Source organism: Haliotis asinina, chromosome 15 (genome assembly GCF_037392515.1).
Source record: "Haliotis asinina isolate JCU_RB_2024 chromosome 15, JCU_Hal_asi_v2, whole genome shotgun sequence".
NCBI lineage: Eukaryota > Metazoa > Mollusca > Gastropoda > Lepetellida > Haliotidae > Haliotis > Haliotis asinina.
The window spans coordinates 8,315,508-8,334,288 of NC_090294.1; the positions used below are offsets into that span (position 1 = coordinate 8,315,508).

The 18,781-nt window shown below is 39.5% G+C and overlaps 1 protein-coding gene across 1 annotated transcript; it reads left to right on the plus strand.

The window, feature by feature from the left end:
• Nucleotides 1-41: 41 nt before the first annotated feature.
• LOC137265486 (uncharacterized) lies at nucleotides 42-15,330 on the plus strand. The gene is made up of 19 exons (XM_067800895.1): nucleotides 42-51; nucleotides 1,707-1,902; nucleotides 3,156-3,244; nucleotides 3,850-3,956; nucleotides 4,708-4,925; nucleotides 5,226-5,412; nucleotides 5,640-5,765; nucleotides 6,168-6,303; nucleotides 8,264-8,409; nucleotides 9,241-9,360; nucleotides 9,942-10,056; nucleotides 11,185-11,327; nucleotides 11,418-11,519; nucleotides 11,955-12,071; nucleotides 12,995-13,089; nucleotides 13,212-13,371; nucleotides 13,887-14,028; nucleotides 14,508-14,629; nucleotides 14,923-15,330. Exons 1-19 carry the CDS (start codon nucleotides 42-44, stop codon nucleotides 15,181-15,183), a joined length of 2,592 nt encoding a protein of 863 aa, XP_067656996.1. The 3' UTR covers nucleotides 15,184-15,330.
• Nucleotides 15,331-18,781: the final 3,451 nt, after the last annotated feature.

An 18,781-nucleotide genomic window follows, 5' to 3' on the forward strand; every position in this document is an offset into this window, starting at 1 on the left:
TAAACGAAATTATGTAGCTGAAGACATGTGACTTGCCCAAAATGGCGGAAGGTGGGAAAGTTGAATAGCTCTGTTACCAGCAACGTTTGTTCTGATCATCATGCCGTGTCATAAAATAGCACATTTGATTCATTTCATAGTGGCGACCAACAAGCCAATCTTGTCTATTTAGTACACATCAAATATGATCGATCTCTATGCAAAGTGGTTGATACTGACTTCTGTCAGTGTCAAAATTGTCAACGTGGTTGTTGACAGAACATGTTGTGCAAGACTGTTGCTGAGTACATTTTCCTATAAGATACATACCGTTAGCGTTAACTGCCTTCGTCTGTGGTTCAAACCTCGGTGCAGCTTCTCATAGCGTTGTCCATCATTCTTGGGACAACGATATAAGAATCTATACAAACACGTCGCACCCTAATTTACAATATTTATAAGAAAAAACCTTGCTCTCTTGACAGATCCCAATATAAGCTGATTGGAATATGGAGATGTCGCCGTCTGGTTGAAATTAACAAAATTGACTTTTTTAGAAGTTGTTTGCAATTTTGGTTATATTTGGGGTTTTTTTTGGAAAGAAAGTGAAGAAATGGTGAAAATTGACAGTTAAATTTTGTCAGTTTATTCTGCATGGTATCTGCCAAGTCCATAAAATGGAGATGGAAATTTAGGTCAATTCAAAGTATGGTGACTGAGTGTTGGCATTATGCATATGTTTATACAAATTAAAATCAGCATGTTATATTCTACTGAACTGTAATGTCTGTTCAGTAACTCTAATGTCAGTTCAGTAACTGTAATGTCAGTTCAGTAACAGTAATGTCAGAGATTCACAGCACAACCATCCATATTTTTATTCAGTTCTCATTAATGAAATTTCATGTAAAAAAACTAACACATGTCACATGACATCCCCAACGTGTTTGGGTCTAGTCTTTAGAGGGGATTCATATTTGTAACATGTGCACTGTAAAATGTTTACAGTGATTTTAACTCTCACAGCTAATCTCTTTTGTAATGTGTCAGTGTGTGAAATACTATGGGAGAACAAGCCAGGCTGTCAGCACAAGTGCTGCAGCCAGGTATTGCGATAACTGGAATGTGGTAATGACTGGTTGTTAGCCAGTACATCCATTAAGTACTTATAGTACCTTTTTTTCATTCATCAACTAGTAAAATATCAGTGAAATGGACCATACACCATAGCCATTCCTTGAGATGAGCAGGTTTATGTAATTACCCATTGTATGTACTTGAGATTGTCTAAATATGAGGGTGGAGACTGACAGACTTCAAATCTAAAAAAGTGAAGGAAGCACAATTAAATTGCTATTAAATCTAATCAGATGCCTTTGAAATTATTAAGCTGTTGAGAATTTGAAACATTTAATGATGACGTTAATGTGATATAATATTTCAAAATGCTACGTTGTATCAAATGATCAAAAGGAATTTCCTTGTTATCTCCCTTTGCTATGTACCTGAAAGCAAGACTATAAGATGGTGGTGACTGTCCTGCTTGGATAATATCTAATTAGGAAAATATGCTCTACAAGTGCAGTTAGTGTCAGTCACTGTTGACAGCCTTACCTCATAGTATATTGCAGTAGAGATTCCTTCAGCAGAATATGTTAAAATACAAATTATTTGCCTGAAGTCCAGTATCTGTATCAGTGTGTTTGAAAATGAATCTTTGTTTTCAGCTGGAGAGGAGACAGATGAACCACTGATTGTTGGTGTGTCTGTTGTGTGTGAGACCAGCATCCATCCACACCTAACACTAGGCTGCCTTGTCCTCAAACAATCCCAGAAATCTGAATCTCTCTCATCCCTGCGATTTCAGATTAATTCCCAAATAAGAAGTCTCCCATCTGAATACACATTTGTCACATCTCACAGGTTGGCAAATCTTTGTTATGTTTGTTGTTTCATTATTAACATTTAGGTGATCATGTCATAATCTGTGATTACACGATGCCATTTAGAAAGTGGTCAAATGCAACATATGTCATATTTGGGATTTCACTTTCTTAGTAGTAAAGTACAAATTCTAGTACTTTTTTCGGTTGAGTCCCATCCGGGATTCGAACCCGCACCCTCAGAGTCAGGCACCTAATCGCCAGCACACAAAGTCAGCCGCCTTCCACAAATGAAAGTCGGACAACTGGTAGTCTAGGCTGCGTACTAGTCGCGGTGGCTGAGCGGGCTAGGCGGCTGACTTTGTGTGCTGGCGATTAGGTGCCTGACTCTGAGGGTGCGGGTTCGAATCCCGGATGGGACTCAACCGAAAAAAGTACTAGAATTTGTACTTTACTAAGAAAGTGAAATCCCAAATATGACATGTTGCATGTCATAATCTGATACTCTAGGGTGCTTCGGTGATAGATAAAAGGTGCCGACAGTACTTTATGAGATGATAATAGTCTCTTTTTGCACAATGTTTCTGTTCTCGCAATGCAATCGTGCACTGTCGCTTAACTACTCAGCTTTAGCTGTATGTACTAATGTAAACTTACATTGGTACTATTAATGCGATGTTCATATTGCCCTATATGGTTTACGTTAACCACAGATGTAATTAAAATATTTTGGAGAAGATATTTAAACCAAACGTAATTCGTCATCACACTGTTCATCATCTGTTTTGTCTGGTAGCGTTCGTCTTACCAAACGGTAAGGGCGGCAAACACATCAAAGAAAAGGCGCTTGAGTTAGCCCTGTGCGAGGATTCTTAATTTAGGTCACTGATAGAGTCATTTGTTTTTTGCCTGGGATTAATCAAAATTATCCTTAGAAAGTATTAAATTTGGCATCTTAGAAAGGATGTACAGTTCGCTCTAACCCAATATGTTTTGTAATAAAGTATAGTTTTGCCCTGAACTATTATACCATCAAAGCACACGGACTGCCGTCCTCATGCTTTGATTATAATAGTTCAGGGCAAAACTATACTTTATTACAAAACACATTGGGGTAGAGCAAATTTTATTTCCTGAATAGCACATTATTATGTTATAAGGAATTTAGTTATAGACTGAAGAAACTTTCAGTTATTTCAGGATTAATTATTTTTTCCAGCCACTAGATGTTTATTCATAAGGACTATTAGTTGTGATATAAAGTGGTCTTGTTTTGTGTTTTCCTGCCACCAGGTGGCCTGTTGAGAGATGTCAGGAAAGCTTACTGCAGCTTCAACACATTTTGACTCCAGAGGGAGCTGTATGGATCAGCAAGCAATATGGTAGGTCATCATGTTGTGTTTCATTCACAAGCTCTTTGCAATATGGCTAATATACTCCCAATGCAAAGTATTATTTAATATCATACTTGCTGATTATATATCTATGTGTGTAAATTTTGTTTAAGATGACTTCTCCTAAGCTGTGGATCTGCTTGTTCGAATCCCATCTTTGCTTAATGACTTTTGTGTGTAGCAGTACCACGCCTTCTCATTTCATGGTTTAATGGTTTAAAGTGATGTAACATTGGTGGAACTCTCATTGAAATAATACTGACAACCCCAAAATGCCATTAAATCAAAGTCACCCACACATGTGACTGAGCTTCATGCAGGCATCATTGTCAACATTAAACAGATAAAGCAAAATCTGAAAACGTACACAATCCTGACAATTTGTCTGTTTGTCTTGTACCATTGCGACTTTAGGTTAATGGGCTCCTTTAATAAAGCAAACTTCATGGATAGCAACTTCTTGTTAATTTCACAGGGCACGGTTTCGGTGTAAATTCTATCTGTGTTTTGAAGCCTCCAAGTGTGATAGATTTTTGTTCCATAAACATTAAGTATATTTGTCTCTCTACAATTTCACTTCTATATTATTCCAGCAAAGCCAAAGATTGGAATTAAAGCTAAGACTGGCATGGCCCTGGGCTTTGTGTTTACAGACTACATAAGCAGACTTGTCAGTCTTCGACAGGCCATCAACCAAGAGGTGAAATAGGTCCTTCACACATCTTACATATCTGTGCTGACATCGCTACATTGAAAATATGACTATAACATACATGATAAGATCCAGTTGAAGTATTTAAAAATTGATTCACCCATTGAACTGAAATCTGCTCAATAAATCCTGGACAGTAGAGACTAAAATTCACTGAGTCGAATTAAAGGGGGTATGCCTGAACATGCCACAATATTTGCAGCCAGATTGTATGGTTCTGAAGCTTTTTCAACCTGTCTTATGTATAACCTTTTGGTAGTGAAAGAGGAAAAAAACACAGAATGTCCAAATAGAAATGAGAATAGAAAGTACAGTGGAAGCTCTCTAAACTATCACTCATTGGGACTGAAGAATTAATCCAGTGTAGACAGAATGGTGGACAGCCAGGGATGGGATTGAGATTTTATGCCGGTGATGACAACTTGCCGGATTGGACAGATGTTGGTTTTGACAACTTCCACTGTATGTTCCATCATGAATTCCTTTCTCTTTATATTTCTTCAAGAGATTTGGGGTTTCTTCTATTGCTGAGTTTCCTTCATGTGTCAGATTTCCAAGTATGTAATAGTGAAAGGCAGTAACACTGATACTGTGTAATATGCAAATGGATTTTTGTGATGTGATGCATTAGGAAAAAGAGTTGTATTATTCAGGTTTTTGGTTTATTACTTATTTGTTGTCGGCCAGTATTATTTGAAGATGTCTGAAGATGACATTGAAATGTTCGTCCGTGTTTCAGTTGGCATTCTTCTGTGGGATTCCAAACTCCTACATGTTCTTGGATGCAAACGGTTGGCCGGTCAACAAGAGCCTGGAGGCTAATTGGTCAGTTCTTGACGTTATAGTAGATGGCTGTGTTGTTGTATGTGCAGACACCACGTCCATGGATATGCTACAAAACCAAAATGATATTGATCTGTTTCCTGCCCTCGAACCTCCCCGCAAGAAGATCAGAAGGTATTTATTACACATGTGTTGTTCATTATCAGCTGGTGTATTGTGTAGTCTATCTTTATGTTCAGCTGGTCTGTTAGCCCAATACTGCTAAATTGTTTATAGGACAGCTGAAAACCCAATGATTTGTGATGAAAGACTGATAACTCGGAGTAGCTTGACAAGGGAGTTAACTCTGTGGTGACCATTGAAATGATAATATTGTAACAGGTATACATGTGAAGATTACATGTAATATAATGGAGGGTGAAAATTAGAATTGTTGTCTACACCCTAATTTGTATTATCTTCTGGTTTTAAAAGACTAAGAGAGCTGAGTTTCCGCACTACGAAGGATACAGATCGTCAGTCGAGTGTTGACGTGACGGAAGTGACTTACACGTCGCCAGACACAAAGCAGCTTCTTATTAGTTACGTTCGTGCTGAAGCTGCTGACCATGCCCTCAAGTTGAAGGAGGAGTTGTCTGTCCTTGGATTTAGCGTGTATTTGGTATGATAATATGTCTGAACATAGAGTTGAGATATTTCAGCAGAATTCAAAAACACTTCCCTTTTCTCCATGATTTCTTTCACATTCTATATTAAATACTTCTACAACTCAGGCTGAAGCCATAGTTATATTTCTTGAGAAAGTGTGAAACGGGCCATTCTTTTGACCTGTTGGTTTCCACCTGATACAATTCTGGAGGGTGTAAGCTGCTTCTATGTTTCTTTCAGGACGTCCACGAGATAAAGAGTGGAGTTGACTGGCAGGACTCCCTAAATGATGCTGTCAGCAATTGCGAGGTGTTTGTGCCTCTTGTTACACCAAGATATGGCGAGACACAGTGGACAAATAGAGAGGTGGCTACTGCTTGATGTATATAGCTAAATGACTGGTCCCTTACTTTCAGTCTCACAGACAAATCATGACTGTCGTATACAGCAGTCTATGCAGAGCTAATTCTAATTAGCAGGCGTCATCAGAGTAACACAAACACTAGTTCCTGAAGCCAAACCAAACTCAGGACACAAAATGCTGGCTTACACAATGGCTGATTTTTGTGACTTTCACTGCAAACAGAATCTAAACAGCTGAAACTAGCATCACACATTATCTACCGATATCAAAAACCTTGACAATTGTTGGAGCATGCATACAGACAGAATCTAAATGTGCTGAAACTATTGTCACACATCAACCACCAACACTAAACTCAGTGACAACCTCAGGTGTAAACTAGTTGACTTACATACTTGCTCTAGGTGAAGCTGGCAGATGTGCTGGGCAAGTATATACTCCCGGTCAACTTCCTGGACACATGGCCGCCCCGCTGTCTGGCAATACAGTTTGCAACAACACAGTACATCTGTTGGAAGTCTCCAGCTCAGATACAGACAGGTTTGTTGTCAGCATCAGTGGTGTTTATGGCAATTTTTCAGACATTTGTTTCAAAATCCATGAAATTGGAACTCAAGTAGTCAACATGGTCAGTAGTGGTGCATGTAGCAGTCATGTATATTCCTTATTTTGGTGGATTTTTATAACATTTTGACCTGTACATTTTTCACCGTATTTAAAACTGAAACTTAAGGCCAGTAATCAGCCATTCCTTTTTCATGATGCACTAAAATGTTGTGCATATGTACTTAGTAGTGATGTTAAAGCTGATTATTGCTCTTTGTCAAATCTATTAAATTCTGTGCTGTTAACATTCATTTTAGCTCAATAACCTAATGTCCTCTGAATTTGAAGTTGACAGCCTTTCATCTACTTCTGTCTTGTGATGCCATTTAGACAGTGGTCTAATGTAACACACTATATTTTGGATTCAGTGTCCGGGTTAATGCAGAAACCTGCGTTTTTCACGCAAAAAACATGCAAACAATATTTTGTGTGTGTGTTTTGCATGCATAGAATCTGATCTGCTCAATATGAATGCCTAATCCCATTTACAAAGTGGTCTAATGTAACATGTTATATTTGGTATTACACTTTATTAGTAAAGTACACATTCTAGTACTTTCTTTGGGTTGGATCCCATCCAGGATTCGAGTAGAAGCCTTGGTGGCTGAGTGGGTTACTATCCTACGTTTACATCAGGGCTAGGACGGGTAGTCTGGCTACTCGGGACGGGTGTGTAATGAGTTGGATCCGGGTACCCGTGTCAATACCCAGACCAACTTTGATCATGTGACTAATTAATAAAGAATTAATTAAATGTTGTTTTTCTTTTGTCATAGCTTTATTTTCAAAGAGATTTTTGCATCATTGTTGTCTTATGTTTGAGATTGTGCACAAAACGAGCACTGAAAACTCACAAGATATCAACTGTCGAAAACTAAGCATGTCGCATGTAACTAAGATTGCAAGTAATTGATTTTTACGTGTAAAAGACTCAGGAACCTGGCATCAACATAAATTTTAACAAAAGACCATGAATTATTTGATAAATGGGATTATGAATCTGATGTCAGCGTTGTTATCTGTGTTTACTCTAGTATACCTTTCAATTCAAAGAATAAGATATGACATGGTGTCATTGTTACAAAGGTGTTTACGTTGCTTTGTTACTTCTAATGTCAATGGTATATACTATGCATTTACACCTTCAACTGTATTTTGTCTGTGTGTTGTTGGTACAGTAGTTGTTTGTAGCTCGTTTCATACGGAGGGATGTATGTTGTTCAGATGTTTCCACTTTGATGTCGTGCCCCCTTCTTTGTGACTTGGGGCAGTGGGGTAGCCTTGTGGTTAAGGCGTTCGCTCATCATGCCGAAGACCCGGGTTCAACTCCCCACATGGGTACAATGTTTGAAACCCATTGTATGGTGTCCCCCTACGTGATATTGCTGGAATATTGCTAAAAGCGGCGTAAAACTTAACTCACTCACTCACTCTTTGTGACTTAGCTGCACTAAGGATAAAATGCATTTTGGCATGGTGCCTGATTCAAAATATATCCAAACGCCACTCTCAGTCTTGCCTGTGACTGGTTTGTTAAAAGTTACTGTTATAACAGGTATCCGGGTCGGGTACCCAAGTAGGTAATTTTTACTTGTCCCAGCCCCACTTACATGGGAGTATAATAACAATTTATACTTGTATGTTTCATGACATCATATTTTATTAACTTTTCAGGTTTTGGTAGAGGTTTTAGTCCAGTTTAATATCAGTTCTGACTGCAGTTTCACTCTCTTGACATTTTCAAATTGTTGGTGACATATCTAGGTGATGTACAGAGCCTCTGTTGTATTGTCTTCCTCTTGTACTACCACTGTATCTCAGTATTGAAACAGGGAATTTTTTTATGAATATTGATTTGCCATTAGTAATAGGTGTTCCTGTAATTATTGTACAGAGGTGGATCAGGGCAGTGGATCTCGGGCCACAGACATCCGCATCTGGGACAGAGGGTATATAGAACAGACTGCCAGCCAGATTGGAGAGAGACTTGAACAGCTCAGACAGGGGGGGATGAACCGAGTTCCCTCTCTTACTCGCCGGGTGAGGGCAAGCTTGCTTGCAAGCTTAGGTGGCTAGAATGTAGTTTACCAGGTGCAACACCAGCCAGCGCTGCAGAGCAATTATCTCTCTATAGCACCTCCACCCCTTACAATCTTTCCATTGGGTTAGGGTTTGGGGTTAGGGTCTGGGACCCTTTCCCATCTTTAGGTAGCACTAATTAATCTGAAAAGATGCACCGGGTAAAGTGCAGTACTCCCACTGAGGCTGATCCTTGTGAGAGGCAATGTGGTTGTATGTCTTTCCATTTTATTTCTTTATATACAGTTCTTTACTGAGATTCTATCAGAATAGGGCCCTGAGACCTCATTCTGTTAAGAGAACTAACCTTTACAGGGAGCAGGGCCACCTTAAGGGTGTTGATCATCAGTTGTTTTTACCAGCTAAAACCTTTCTCATCTCCACTGTGTTAGACACTGATGTTGTCACACTATCAAAGAGAGATTGGTGTGTGGAGTTGCTGCCCTTAGTCATGCCAGGAAAGTATGATCATAGGTTTGAATCCCGGATTGACCCTGATGTATGTTTTCTTTTATTCAAGCCATACACATGTTTGTGAATTTATGCTAAGTTGTAAATGCTTAACATCTGCACTACTTCTAGCTTCCCTGAAACATCAGGCTACCTCAATCTACTACCTCAATCACCATTTGATCACTGGTTTGTCTGGTCTGGTCTGGTTGTTGTAATGTAGCTGACCAGGATGTTAGCCGTTATTGTTCACTTATCCTGATCGCTTAGTATCTGTTTTCATCTTATATTTGTTTCCATGGAAACTATGGTGGATTTCACTGTGTAATCTCTTTTTGGTAGAAAACGCTTATGAAGACATTTGCTGGCAAGCTGCCTGAGGGCATCCTTAGTATTGACGAGTCTGTAAATGGGGAGAAGACATTGGTTGTCATCTGTGTGCATCCTGCCCAAACTGCTTTTGTAAGTATAGATGTCAGCGGGCTGCTGATTTCTGTTACAATGAGCGACTTATTGTATGTCATGACAAGCAGCTACATAATGTCCTGACTAGCAGCTTATATATTGCTAAGCTTTGTTACTGAATCTGTGGCGTTTTGGACAGGGTATAATGCATGCCAGAGGTTTGAGTAATGCTGAAAAAAGTTGTCTGATGTCATGGGGTATCCATGTTAAACTGAGTCAAACATGGTATATCCGTGGTCAGCCGTTGTAAACCCAGAGTACATCTGGGCTAGCACAAGCAGCCACACTCACATGTACGTGAAATGCAGGCATGTAACTAACTGAGAATACCCAAAGTCATGTAGAAAGTTGTCTGAGATTTGAACCCACACTTGGAGTCAGGCACCTACTCCCCAGCTCACAATGTCAGCAATCTAACCCACTCAGCCCCTTCACTTTGTTGATACATGTTATCATTTTTCCTATTGCGTTTATCTATGCTCATGATGTTAATCAGTGGATTGTTTGACCCGATTATTTACATGTAGCTTGAAAATTGCTGAGTGCAGTGTTACTTCATACATTTTATATGTCCACAGGCTAAGGACCTGAGGCAACTCCTTGAGGGGGCGGGGCTGGGGGTGTGGTGTACAGCAACAGGGGAGAGGGACTCAACCGAGTGTGAGTCAGACACTCTACCCCTCAGCCAAGACAGTAAGTTGTACAGATAAGGCTAACTTAATCAGTCACACACAAGCTGAACCATACTATTTTCCCTTCTGCGCCACACTCTGTAATGACTTACCACTGAAAGGAGCAAGTCAAGATATTGCACAGGTTATGAGTCTCAATTTCACTGGTGCACTTGTATTTTCAAGTAAAATGTAGTTGGGTTTTTTCATTTATTTTTATCCCTGTCTTGTAATGCAGAGGGATATTGTCAACACCTCATCCGTCCATCCATCTGCCCATCCATCTGTCCATAATCATTTTGTTTCCAGAGCAGAACTCAAAAACCGTTCAATATTTTTCTGCAAAACTTGGTAGATATATCAGTCAGAACTTAAAGTGGTGCCATTTGGTATTAACAGATTTTTGTGATTTATCCTTTTCTGGGTTTCCATGGAAATGATTCTGACCTAGTTTCAAAAGGGATGTTTGTTTCTGGAGCACTTCTTCAACTTCTTAATATCTTTCAGCAAAACCTACCAGATATGTGAGGCAGACCTTAAAGTGGTGCCTTTTGCTATTTGCAGATCTTTGTGATTTATCATTTTTTCAGTTTCCATGGAAACAATTCTGACTTAATCTGAAAATGGAGTGATGGGCTTCGTTTCCAGATCACAATTCAAAAACTATTTAATATCTTTCAGCAAAACTTGGCAGATATTTGAGGCAGACCACAAAGTGGTGCCTTTTGCCATTTACAAGTTTTGGTGTTTTTATTTTTCCTGGTTTCCATGGAAACAATTCAGGGGGAATGGGTTTCGTTTCCAGAGCACAACTCAAAAAACATTTGATATCTTTCAACAGATCTTGGCAGATATATGAGACAGATCTTGAAGTGGTGCCTTTTGCTGTCTACAGATAGATCTATATGGCATTTATATTTTTCATGATTTCCGTGGAAACGATTCAAACTTAGTCTAAAAAGCATCAAGTAATTGTCAGATTATTTGTCCTTTCAAATATTTGGGGGCCGGGAGCATATGTTGTCTTCTGATGACTCTTGTCACATAATACTGAGACATTGTTAAAAGATTTGTCTAAATAGGAGTAGAACAGATCACTTATTGTATGGCAGGATCAATTACTGGGTCTGATTTTGTGATTTTATTTCAGTTTTTGGCAGTCAAGAATTAAACAACAACATGTTATCCCAGTGTCCAAGCAATCAGACATTCCAAGAATTTGCAGACAGGGCAGCTGTTGTTATCATCATTTTGTCACAAGCTTTCTCAAGGTCAAGAACATGTCAGCAGCAGGTGAGAAACTGAATGATGACTATGTCTCTGTGTTCTACCTGCTCTTCTGAAATATTTCAAAACTAATCCTATCTCTCAATTCTAACGCAGGTATTTTATTGTGAGCACCGAAAACGAGTGATTCCTGTCAAGTTTGAGGAGTTTCGCATGCCAGGCTGGTTGAGTATGCTGATTGGCACAAACTACATTGAGGTAAGACATTGACACCAACTCTTTAAGTTAAGACACTGGGACCAATTCTTTTGAGTTAAGACACTGGGACCAATTCTTTTGAGTTAAGACACTGGGACCAACTCTTTTGAGTTAAGACACTGGGACCAATTCTTTGAAGTTAAGACACTGGGACCAACTCTTTTAGAATAAGACATTGTGATGAACTCCTTTGAGGTAAGACACTGGGACCAACTCAGTAAATGTAAGACATTGGGACCAGCTTCATTGCGGTAAAACTGGAACCAACTGTACTGAGGTAAGACATTGGGAGCAACTTCATTGAGGTAAGACACTAGGAGTAACTGCTTTGAGGTATGACATTGGGATCAGCTGGTTTGGGGTAAGACAGTGGGACTTCCTCCTTTGAAGTAAGACATTGGGACCAGCTGTGAGTTTGTTTTTGTTTTCCATCAGAGCGTGCAACAGACAAACTTCGGACAGAGTCTGTTGACGCGGGTCCAGCGATGTACTGACCCCAGCAGTTGCAACAATCTGCGGGAGGAGTTTGATGAAGTCCGACTCACACGAACAGTGAGTATTCCTATATGATCTTAGCCTTTATGTCAGTTATGAGTGTTTATCCTCCTAACCATTATGTGTTATGAGTGTTTATTATCCTAACCATTATGTCTGTTATGATTGTTTATCATCCTAACTATTATGTCTTTTATGAGTGTTTATCATCCTAACCATTATGTCTGTTACGAGTATTTATTATCCTAACCCTTGTGTCCATTATAAGTGTTTATCATCTTATCCACTGTATTCATTTTGAGTGTGTGTCATCCTAACAGTTGTGTCCATTGTGAATGTTTATTTTAGCTGGTCCATTTGTTATTGGCCAGATTCCATGAGCCAGGTTGGTCATGGTACGACATAAGGTGTGCAGGGTGTGCTTCCAAAGTTGTAATTTGAGTCCAGTGTTAGAATTAGACTTGGAATTCTCTTTAGTCAAACAATTTTGATGACATAATCAGACTGAAAATCTTAAAGCATCTCGATGCATTTTCAAGATTTTGAAATCAAAGTTGACTTTTAAAAGTCAAAGTATTTAGAGGAGATGTGACCTGAGTCCATTAGGAATTTCCCTTAACAATATGAGATGATATGCCTCTGGAGTTTCTGACTTTGGACCTGTGATAATTGCCATAAAACTGGTACAATCATCAAATTAATTCTGAGTCAGTGTAGTCTCCCTTGACTGCTTATTAACCAAAGGCTGTGTTGTATTTTCTTCTGAGACAGTTATAATAAGATCATGACAGCTAACCAAGTTTTTACTTGCTGAGGTCTTGTACTGTGTATCAGTGTAAGAATTCGAGGTAAAATCTGAGTCTAAGTTGTCACAGGTAGTTCCTTTGTCATTTGATTGATTGCTCTGATAATATAGAAAAAATGGTACTGATGATTTAAGGTAGCTAACTTGTTGTTAATGACCTGGGCCAACTTTGCAGGTGAACCACATCAAGGGCCGAGTTGGGCAGACGTCTTGTGTTTACATCTCTGGCAGCACTAAGTTCTACAACACCATCACTGAGGCCGTCTGTCGGTATGTGCAACATACATCATCAGATAGGAGTAGCATAATAGTTGATAATAATGTAACTCTAGCCTTCATTCTCTCTGGTTTTTTTAGTTTGGTTTGTTATTAGGTTTGGGGTGTTTTTTCAGATCAATTGGAAGTGAGTTGGCACAGCTCCCAAACATCGCCATGGCAACTGGTGGTTTTTTTGGTGTTGGAGAAACAGTCAGTCAGACTTTTTACGAGGAATCTCAAAGACTGTGGAGGAAGAACAGTGTGTGGCATGTCCTGCCTGAACGTGATAACCAGGTCAGCGGCAGGATATAAACGTCAAATAGTTTGATATCTAAAGTTCGCTTGGAGAGCTAACAAATGCAAGAGGGGTGGGCACACAATCTTTTGAAGAAAAAAAAAAATTCCGACATGTCTGACTTCTTACCAAAAAGGAAGACAGACATACTTCTGATACAAATATAGGAAATGTGCCAGTTGTGTTGTGCTTAAAGCTTCATGGCTTTATAGTGAGGGTATATGACTTAGCATGGGTTTTGAAGGTTTATACTGAGAGTTAATTTATGGGTGGGCTGACCCTATAGATGGCACTATACCTATGTACTGTGGATGTTTTATTTGTGTATGTATATACTAAAAGTAAATGTAAAATTAGATTATGGCTATGGTAATTGCTAAACTCAAATTGCTGTGTCACGGAATACAACTCTCATTTGTTGACAGTACACTTGTTATGTGATAAAGTGTAATGACGGAGAATGGTACATGTATCTTGAAAATGGCTGAGTGACCACCAGGTTATGTTTTCCCAGGATCGACACCAGCAGGCACGTCAGAACCCAGATCTCACCTTCGGTATTGTTCCATTTGGAAAGACCATATTCTGTGGAGAGAGTGTGCGTGAGAGGGAAAATGTCGTGGCCAGAACTTTTGATGTCTGCATTCTCATTGAAGGTGAGAGAGTGCGTTACAAGTTCTAATTTGCCTTATGGTCAGAAATGATTCCAGCTGTGCCGATTCATGTTAGTGTCGGTCTTCAGTAATCCATGCTTGTCGTAAGAGGTGACTAACGGAATCAGGTGGTCAATCTCACTGACTTGGTTGATGTCACCCAATCCCAGTTGGGTAGATTGGCACTCATACTGTTTATATAGCTGGAATTATGCTGAGTGCAGCATAAACCAGCCAACCAACCAACCAACCAACCAACCAAACGACTTAGAAACAACAAACACACAGTCAAGGAGTCTGGGCAATGTTTAAACACATACCTTTGGTAGATCTTTATCTTGAGGTAGTGATAAGTATCTTCTTTGTTCTGTTCTTTATATTTCTGTATTCTCTTCAGATGAGCTACAGCATATTTGTAACGGTTGACAAGAAAAATTCACCAAATAGGGTTCAAGATTCCTGATTCTTGTTTTTGTCACTAGGTGGCCCTGGTGCAGCTCATGAGGCAGAACAATTTGTATGGAACGACCATGTGGTAATTCCGGTCCGCTGTACAGGGGGCGCTGCAGGCGGCAAGTTTAACATCCCGGACAAGATATTTGAGGTTTGTTTGATTCTTTGTTTCTTTTGTTTCTTTTGATGCCACACTTGGCACTTTTCTATCTATATAATGTCTGAAAGCAATAAAGCCATTGTTAGCTGGTGGCCTTTGTAAATACAGACCTCCTTAAGGACATTTGAGATGAGCAGATTCCCTGGGTTAGTATATGTAGGAGAGTCTGGTGAAGTGTATTAAAGTGTGATTGTTCATGTTATTATGGTGTTTTTTGTGCCACAACAAAGCTACTGAAGGATTTCAGCAATATATTGTTAAATACATGGTTACATGGTTATCAGGTACCACATGGAGTGTCAGAATATGACTGGAGTGTACTTGGCAAACCAGATGTCTCGCCCACAGAAATTGGCCAGTCAGTGAGCAGGATTGTACAGGCACTGTTTGACAAGATGTCGACAGAGGATTTGGCATCTCAGCAAGACACACCCACAAAGGTCACCAGTTTGACCCCCTCAACGTCCCCCTGTAAGACCCCAAGTCCATCTCGGGTAGCAGGAAAACCCACCCTCACTACCATGAAGACGGTGCTACTTGGATAACAACTGGTTCCTCATCAAAGTAGAACTGTGATATAGTAATGTTATGTATTATCGATACAGCAGTTATAATAATGTATTAATAATGTTACATAATTATTTCTGATAAATATGATTGCCACTCATAAGAATCGATTCATTACGGCCTGGTATCTGAATGGCAAGTGTTGTTTAGAGAAATAGGTTTGTCTAAAGAACAGATACCTAGCCTTCGTTATTTATCATCCAAAACTGTGTTCCAAAGGTGATATCACTTATATGATATCAGACAATATCTCCTATGAGACATCACTTTGACAGTAGATTTTGCACAGTGCCCTGACAATGCTATGACGTCATGAACTTGATGACGTCACAATACTATGACATCGTTCCACTGAAAATCTTCTGGCAGTGCTGTTTTTAGAGATGTACAATTTTCATTGAAAATGAAGTGGTCACATGTTTTACTCCAGCATGAGTCATTTATCATGCTGTATTTATGTCTTAGGGGCCATTACTGTTATCGTATACCATATTTCCTCTATTAGGGGCTGTGTCTCTATTACACTGTAAAAATGATGTTTAGGCTGTAAACAGAAAACTAAATGTGTCTCTTGTCCTGTTTATTACTCAGTATGTCCCTTTTGGAAGGCAGCTTTTCTTGTGGGGTAACGTCTGGGAGAAGGGTAGGTGACATTCATGTGATGTCTGTCAACCCTGAACTTACTGTATCTCACAAAGATAGAGTTAGTTTATCTACCAGACTCTGACCGTCCTAAGATTGCAGGCTCATTTTACTTAAAAGTGCCTATTGAGCTTCCTGCTTTCCTTCAGCCTGGAGCATCAGGTAGCTCTCTAATGTGATGTCCTTAGGATTCTCAAGGCTTGTGTCAAATGAACAGTGTCTATCCATAAAGATAAGCAGTTGTTCTGCTGTTATGGTGGTGAAACAAGTACACCATTTCTAGGTGACTTGTCTCTGCCATTTGTACATTTGTATTGGGTCTGTTCACTAAGGTCTACCTCCCCCTGAAGGATTAAAGGCTCGCTCGGTAAGGGCAATGGCCACATCTGAAGCTTGTGCTGCGGCCATGCCCATTAAGAAAATCTGCTCGGCTTCTATTTGGAGCCGTCCAAATACTTTTATACGGCATTACCAACTTCATAAGCACTCTAGAAAGCATGACAAATTTGGTTTTCGTAGGTCTCACCAGTGAGCATGGTCGTAATACCCTAGCCAATTAAAACTTCTACCCTTCTCCTGCGTCTTTTACTTGGTGAAGGTTTTTTATGGTTCGAATCCCTGGTGAAGGCTTGGTGGTGGTTTTTACCTTCCTTGTTTCATAATGTTCCCTGTTTATTAAACTTAAGTATGCTGCGCTTGCTGGGTTTATTGGGTTTTTCATTGACATGTCAGTTACGTCCCTTCTCCAACTTTCATTGGCCGGGGGGCTGGGTTTTGATATGTTATCGGCCATTCAGACCTATAAGCTAGGCAGTTATTCCCAAACCCTAACCATGCCCCGTCTGAAGGACAGTGGTCAAGGGGGCGGGGGGGGGTAGCCTAGTGGTTAAAGCGTCCACTCATCACGCCAAAGACCTGGGTTCAATTCCCCACATGGGTACAGTGTGTGAAGCCCATTTTCTTGTGTTCCCTGTCATGATATTCCTGGAATATTGCTGAAAAGCGGCGTAAAACTAAGCTCACTCACTGAAGGACAGCGGTGGTCAGCGGCTTCTGTTAGGTCCATCTCAGAAACAGCTGTAAAATAGTTACCCTTAAATTGATATGTATCATCATATGGCAAAATTTGTGGTAATTATGGGATACTAGAAATCTGAACAATAACATAAAATACGATGATCTGAATTTTCATTTAGTATTACTTTTACAAACCTTCAGTACACATTTTAGCTGATCTACGCGAATGTCATCATAATATTTGACATCGTATGTGACACTGTCAGTACAAGTACACTCGCAAGTGGATTTAAACACCTGCCTTCAACATGTGCCATTATCAGATGTGTCTTAGTTCCACCATCATTTTTCTTGGTCATGGCTTCACTCCTTTTGAGTTGTGTCCATCTGATATCTCTGACTCTTCGGGACAGCACAGTGTTGAAATATGTCTAAGTAAGAGGAAACACAATTTTCAACTCATGGAAGAAGGCAGTGTCAAACATGTGAATGTCACCCCAATCAGCTTCCTCTCCCTCTTCTATTCATATCTAGGCATACTGGATAATGCCGGATGTAGCAATTAGATGTCATTATTTCTTTTGTGTCTTAATTTAAGACCTGTCATTCCAGTTTATGCAGTTCAAGTATGATACTTTGCAAAACGTCCTTTGTAAGAAAATTAAACCTTCAACTTACCAATGGGTTCAGACCATTTGAAAATGCAATACATGGATATTTTTAATGCATCTGTCATCCAAACTCGCTGTAGGCAGACTTCTTATTAGAATATAAACCCAAAGTGCACTTCTCACTATATATTAGGTCATCTCTTTTTTCCCCAGAATAACTGCATTTGAGTTTTTGGTTTTGGAGGGACAGGTTTTACTTTAGCTGGTAAGATGAACATCATATGAACATCAACATTCAAATGATACATGAGTGTTTGAAATCAATTGAAAAATATCGTTCAAGATTAAACTCACAATACAAAGATTTTCCAAAGCAGGATTGGAACTGCAATTCTCTCATCCATAAGCAGACGCTCTACCGCACGGCCAGCAGGCCGTCAAAGGTGAAGAGGTTAAATTATCTTCTTATAGTTACTGTCATTAAATTGATTTTACGCACGCTTATTATTATTGTTATGTAGCTTCATTAAATCATCATCTACATTGTAATTACCCATCATCGACGGTATATATGTTAGACAAAACACTTCTCCTCGGTTTTGGTAGACAATGTAAAACCATCTCGGTCGGGACCGGTCAGGGATTTCCCACCCCCTCCGGTTTTACATTGTCTACCAAAACCTCGGGGGCGTGTTTTCTCCTTTACTTCACAAACAGACAGGACATATGTGGTTTCCTCGATGGAATTGTTCCATCCCTTCAGTACTTCCCCATCTTTGTGGAGCTTGTAGAGCTGGACTTTGAACACATGTGGTCTAAAACAGAACACGCCTGTTCTAAATATGGCCTATGTTTTCCAATTCAGAACATACACAGACGTTTGAACACTTGAAGTTTAGAGTGTATTTGCAAAGTCATACAATCAGAACATAGATTCTCAGAGATTGCCTCATCTTCATGGGACACACAAAACTAGTTACGAAAGCCAAAATGCTGAAAAATTTGTCTGTTAACAATTAATACTTCAGACAATGGACAGTTCACTATGTTCACCAGTAAGAGCACAACATATGAAATTGTACAACATGACTTTTTAATTGAAAGTTGTACAATTTGCAAAATCGAAATAAGCGCTGGGTCTGAGGTCTGTTGAAAAAATGCGCTGGGGGCACTTATTAGAGGAAATATGGTAAATAATCCGTCAGTATTGTGATACAGTCAATGCAAACTTTATGCCATCCCAGCAAATCATATTTGCCAACAACTTATATTTTAATGTTATTTCTCACACTCTTTGTTATATTCC